Source organism: Girardinichthys multiradiatus, chromosome 12, assembly GCF_021462225.1.
Source record: "Girardinichthys multiradiatus isolate DD_20200921_A chromosome 12, DD_fGirMul_XY1, whole genome shotgun sequence".
Taxonomy (NCBI): Eukaryota; Metazoa; Chordata; class Actinopteri; order Cyprinodontiformes; family Goodeidae; genus Girardinichthys; species Girardinichthys multiradiatus.
The window spans coordinates 18,879,905-18,886,535 of record NC_061805.1 but is presented as its reverse complement, the minus strand read 5'-3'; the positions used below and the strand labels follow the sequence as shown (position 1 = coordinate 18,886,535).

The 6,631-nt window shown below is 38.3% G+C and overlaps 1 protein-coding gene across 1 annotated transcript in view; it reads left to right on the top strand.

The window, feature by feature from the left end:
- Positions 1 to 434: 434 nt before the first annotated feature.
- The window catches only part of si:dkey-215k6.1 (transmembrane protein 132D), a 431,446-nt gene continuing 425,249 nt past the window's right edge, over positions 435 to 6,631 (top strand). Inside the window, exon 1 of the mRNA XM_047381596.1 lies at positions 435 to 1,287. Coding sequence (XP_047237552.1) covers positions 1,206 to 1,287 — 82 coding nt within the window. The 5' untranslated portion in view covers positions 435 to 1,205. The remainder of the gene's footprint in view (positions 1,288 to 6,631) is intronic.

The window sequence follows — 6,631 nt, the reverse complement described above, 5'->3', positions numbered from 1 at the left end:
AAACAAGACGTGGTCGCGCGCACGCTCTCTTTTAAAAGTAGTGCAAACATACGCACGTCCGTTTTCTTATAATAAACTTAAAATATTAACTTTTTCACTTCTCCTTGTTATGAAAAAATCAACAGTCAGCTTCATTTTCCCACACACTGATCATGGGGACTTATTTAGTTTTTAATTAGTTTTTTTGTTGTTTATTGTAGGCAAATCTTTCTGTAAATTCCATCTGGGTGTGGTAATTGCCTGCAGATAACGACGACATAATAACACGGTAATCATCAAAAGAAGGCAAAGGAATTAAAAGAAATCTAATATCATTTACACTCCATTGGTTCCCTAACTGCCACTCACATCCCAAAATCCCACCCTCCAGTAGCCTCCCCAGCACCACAGCCTTCGCTAGAACCCCACCAACCCCTCAGCCTCCTTCTCTTGAATCTGCTGCTGAAAGCAACATACCTCCTCTCTTCTCCTGTCCTCACCTCTCTCCTCCTCGCAGATAGTGTGCGCACATTGTCACAAGTTCGCCCCAGAGATGCGTAACTCGCACAGCAAGCGGAGGACAGTCAATGGATAGACAGGAAAGGGGAAAACAGGGAGAGGACGGAGCAACGTTTGGATTCTCTTGAACGCATTCGATTTCAAGTGGCAGAGTTTTGCCGACTCTTTATAGTTTAAAAATCGTCTTGGACATGGACTGTTTCTTTGGTTCGTTTGAAACTCTCGGAGGTATCTTTAAAGTTTGCAAGGATAAAAAGTGCGATGAAGTCAGTGACAGGTTACTTCAGTTTAACTCGTCCCGTTTGGATACATGAAGCATAGGAGCGCACTGGTTGAAAGCCCCGAAACGTTGGGGAAACTGTCCTGAGACACAACAGAGTTTTTTTGTGTCTTTTTTGTTGTTGTTTGCAAGAGAGGATTAAAAGAGAACACACTCGGCACAGGAAATAACATTTGGGAATTTCTTTCATTGCCAACTCCAAAAGGATTTATAGTTGTTCTTCAAACCACATATGCGCAGTCTCTTAGGTCAATCAGAGGTGGAAAACGCAGTTTGGTCACGATGAGACAGTCGATGGCACCGACGCGATAGTGATCTGAAAGTTGGAACAGGACAGAAATAAAAAAGAAGATAAAATAATAAATAATAAACTCCCTGTTTGTCCATTTTGTGAACATTCCCACTGGCTTTTACCCGACAGGAAGGTATGGAGATGGTCGGGAGACGGACAGGCGCGCCGGTTGGATGTTACCTCTGGAAGGCAGTTGTAATTCTCTTCCTGTGGAAAGGTAAGACTTGTTACCTGTTACTGGAACTAGTTTCCAACTCGCTCTAATTGTTTCCTTTAATAACTTTTTTCCCGAGACAGAGTTTGGTTCATTTCGGTTTAAATGCACGCATGGCGTGTAATAGTCATTGTTCATTGATAGTGCTGCTTTTTACTGGTATATTGAACATTTTCTGACAGAAGAAAGAACTTCTCACCACATAACCATCTTCTGTTTGCGAAAACTTGGTTAAAGACAATATTGTTTTTCAAGCTTACGCTTTGCAAGACAATAGATAGATAACGCGTTATGGTATTTAACAAACAAATGAAACGATATATATTCACGCAATACACATCACATATTCGCTCGTCTGAGACAATGAGCAATTGACTGCCGAAGCATCAAATGACAGATGCCTTCTAACTGGTGCCATCTGAGACGCGCCAACTCCGGGGCTGACAAGCTGCTGTGCCAGCTGAAGGTGGAACCAAGACTCTTTTGCCCAAATCCACCAATTTTCTTCGGTTCACAAGAATAAATTGAAATTGGTTGCGCAATACATTGCATTGCAAATTGCATGGTAGTAACCGCTAAGCGGAAGTCAGATGTCCTTTCACCTTTATTCTAGCTGGCCGAATATAGAAGATGAGAAGAATCTGACATAAAATTGTATTCAAATCGGGATCATTTGTCATTTTAAATGAAAGAAACAGTTTCCTTTTATTTAAAACAGGACAACAGCTTGAGAATATTTCTCCCTTCACAGAACTTTAATACGTACGCACAAAAAACTAATTTTGATCAAAGCAGAATAACCTAAGTGAAGTATCCTCTGGTGGTTTAATACCAGTCGGCTAGCGCCACCACCCACTGCAAGAAGCAGAAAAAAAAAAAACAGATAAAGTGTAAAGCGCGCTGGCTAATGAAAAGCACTCTGAGTGGGTTCGCACGCCTCCGTTTTCAATCCAAATGACAATCCTTCGGCATCTGTATCATAATCCCGCGAGTGTTTTTTTTTTTTTCCCCTTTGTGCGTGTGTTAGTGTGCGTGGCTTTAATCAGCTCGGATCCGTCACGGCCCAATGAGCAGTTAAAAGAGGCTGCGTTTTGCTCTCCGGAGCGCGGTGGTCTCTGTGTACTCTGACAGCCAGTGAACATCGCGCCGGATGCAGCTGTGGCCAGCAGAAACACATCTGAGTAACCAAACGCTGAAATCATCCAAACATTCTCTCTGTTTCTCCAACCCCGTGACCTTCTGCTCTCTTCTGTTCTCTGCGTGTGAAATACTGAAGTGTTTTTCCTGCGTTTTCCTTTTTTTTTATCACAGTAAATACAGCAATTTTGACTGCTGTTTAGTCGCTCTCTTGGTGGAAGTAGGCCAGTTGCATTGCTCTTTTCTTGTCTTAGTGTTTTTCTCTCACCCACATACTCATGGGGAGGTCCATTACATTTTGGCTCTGGTTAAACAACTATTATTGGACACTGGTGAACCGCATCTCTACTGGTACAATGACTATCAAACAGTGTTTAAAGCTTTCAGCTAGACTTCTCTGTAAAAGCGGTCCAATTTACTTTAAACATTGTTTGTAACATGCGAATAATATGTTAGTTAGTTTTTCAAACGATGTTTTTTTTTGTTTTAAATCATTATTGAATGAAGATGCCATCTTGTCAACAAAGCGTCAACAAAAACCTGACTGATGACATCACAAAAAAGCATAAAGCTGTTCAGAGTTCTTGTAGTACAACAATGCTTTATGTCTAATTGTATTGAAATTCTGGTTAAAAAGTTAAAGGTGAAAATAAATCCAGACAGGGATGTTGGATGATGCCTAAATGTGCTTGAAAGCTGGTTGTGGTTGATGAATCAGGCTAGCAAAGCCTGACTATTAAAAATGATTGGATCAGTTACCAGTTTCAGGGTATGCCAAGGTTGTAAGGTTATGTTTTCAAACATCACAAATGTCCATCCTATTGTTTTCACTGCTCAAAGCCCAAAGAAAAAATTACACAGGAAGGAGCATAGAGTAATGCCGTGCTCTCCCTCCTTCACCTGTTGCTGTGCATTGCTGGCCAGCTCGCTTGAAAGAAGGGTAGACCTTTCCCCTCACAACCAAGACGAGTTTGGCTGCTTAGAAAATGTTTCTGGTTGTAAAAAAACATGGTCAGTCGTAGTTCAGAAACTGAAAAATCGCCACCAATAAAATTACTATATTTAGATGGTGTTTGTTCAATTTTTTTGCTTGTGTCTGTGTAGAAATCAAAACAACAGTTTAGCAGGAACAGATTGAATGATTTCTGCTTTACATTTTTGAATAAAAGCAATTAGATGATGTTTCAAATTAAAAACATTAAAAGTAGACATGTGCCAGTAAAGGATTCTTACAGTATGATCTTTTTAATTTTAAAATACCACAGTGCTATCACCCAAAATGAACTTGTTTAGGCTAAAATTGGATGGGACCTGTTGGCAACATATTCTACATTTTCAACACATCGTTTAGTCTAAGGGTCATTTTTCTGACTAACAATATAAAGAGCAAATTTTAGCTGTTAGACTAACTAAAGTTTATCTGTTTTGGTTTTAGAAATATACATATCTTTGTTTTATTTATGCAATGTAATTGTTTTCTATTATTCAGGCTGTAGTACTAAGACATCAAATCTTTACAGTTAGATGAAACGAAGAGTAGCAAGAGGCAAATAGTCCCATATTTTGAGAGATTGAAAAAAAATGGGTAGCTCATTTAAAATAATAGACATCATTTGCAACCACATAACATAACAAAATTATATATTTTCTTCCATTCTATATTCTATGCAAAATTGTGCGCAATGCAAAAATTGCTTAAAAACATATAATAGAACTGCTAAATGCCATTTCTATTACCTTAGTATTTACAATTTTGCTTATTTGTCTCATTATAGTCAAAGTCAAGAGGCACTGTGAAGGGGCAAAAGGGTCGTATGCGGTTCTAGAGCCTCACATTCCAGACCACTGTTCTAGGTTAAATAGAGAAAAGGTTTAATCAATGTAAATGGCTATAAAAATATCACTACTAAAGCAAATCATAACCAAAAATAAGACTGCATTGATTTCAGGAAAAATTGTCAGTAAAAGTTATAAATAAACTACATTGTTTAGTTTGTGCATTCCATTAAGATGTTTCCTGCAGAACTGCAACATCACCCGCTACTTTGGCTGATAATGATCAGCACACAGATTTACAATGGGCCAGCAGCTATGGTCCTACAATATGCCATACCATTGCCATTTTTCCAGGCAACAACAGAAGGTAGAAGTTTAGAAAGTTTCATCACTCTTGGTAAAAAGAAATGTTGTTTGGATAAGTTGAAGTAGTATGGGCTATGCATGCAGTGCCACTGTGGTGACAAATAATGTGATAATTTCAGGTAATACAAGCACAATACGGTATTCACACTCTTTACAAGAGGTGTGCAATACACCAATCTGATAGATAGAACAATTTAAATATGTTGGTGCTAGTTAAAGTTCTGAAGATGGTCATTGCCAATGTTTGCAGCAGCTTTGCCATCCACAACTGTATCTGCCAGAGGTTGGAGGTCATCAGAGCCAAACTCTAACTAAGATACACAAAGTTTGACTTGTAACCTAATTGCAGTTCAGATGTTTCTGAAGCCATGTAGAAATAATCTACAAATCGCAGAAATAAAAGTAATCTAGGGCCATACTAAAGCCAGCTGAAAAGCTAGATTATTGTGCCTCTTGTGATGTAATCAGCCCAAATGCACAAAAAGTAGAATTTATTTTTTGTGCTTGTTGTTCAGTGCACTTTAAAATCCTGCAGTGGAAATTCATACCCTATTACCCAGCTGTGTTTTTATTTTTAGAGTAAAAGTTTAGTGAATGAAGTACAACACCATGTAGTAGTTTTTAAAAAGAAAAATAAGCCTGATTTTTCTGCTTTCTCCCTCTTTTTTGTCTTTTAAAACCTCTATGCTTAATAAAGATGTGTTCACGTTTAGTTGATTTGTAGGGCTGTCCTGGTAATTAGTACCATTTTGTAATAAGCATCACATCTTTGCACAGAAGCTTTACAGCGTCTCCGAAGCCGACACTGTTTGTCACTTTGGTTTGTCAATCTCACAAACCTAAGTGACATCCCTATTTCCATATCACTGTTTCATTCTAATTACATCATTCTATGTCATCATTGCTGTCATTTCCAGGGTGTCATTGTGAGTGTTGTTTTAAAGCCAAGCTTCTAAGATATGTCTGTTTTGAAGCGAACAGTTTGGTCTTAAGAATTGAGAGGATGAATAGTCAAAGTGTGGTCAAAATATGTTCTGTGATTTCAGTAGGTGAACTGTGCCGGAAATAAATAAATTCCACCATTTTTTTAAAACCCTTTCTACATTTTTAATTTATTAGTGGAGGCCGCCAGGTTTTTATTTAGAATAACCTGCGTTCATGATGCAGTCTAACAAGCTTCTAAGGACCTTTGAAAGAAAAATAGTACCACTACATCACATATCCTTCATCAGACTTAACACTGTGCATGAGTTGCCTTCCCACATATTCAACCTTTGGTTCACACCAGAGCCACCGGGAATGTTTAAAGCTTAATCTTAATCTTATCTAAACAAAGCACACAGTTCCAGTTAAAGTCCCAGTAGAGTTTTGGATAATTCCATGTTTACATTTGTGATAGTATGACAGAGCTTTTTTCCCCAAACAAACAGTTGGCATGTATATCAAGTGTAATGGTTATGGGAACTTGGTGACCCCAAGTTGCAAAAGGTTTGCTGCAGTTCTGCTACAAATTCTGTTACACACACATATATATATATATATCAGTTTTACTTATCAAAGTGTGCCTCTACATAATATGAAATATATATAAACTACATTTGCCACCTACTGATATTCATTCACCAGTGAATTCCCATATCTGTGGTGCTTTTGAACAGGCATTGCATTCGCATGACGAAAGAGAGGCTGTTCAATTGTATTCATCATCTCACTGTTGATTCCATTTCATATATTGGAGTTGGTAGAGAAATGTATTGTTACATCAGCAGCACCAAGAATATTTTTCACCAGCTGCCACTTTACACTATATTGCCAGAAGTATTTGTCTGTCTGCTTGTACATGAACTTTGATGATATCTTGTTCTTAATTTATAAGGTACAATGTTGATGGACCCAGAGTTGCCAGCAATTGCAACTTTATTCTTTAAACATCTTCCACAAGGCTTAGGAGTGTGTTCATAATTAGATGAGAAAACCAGAATTGCAGCCACTGCTCTTAATTCATCCCGAAGGTGTTGAAGAAGGTTCTGGTGCAGGCCAGTCAAGTTTCTCCACACCAAACTATATA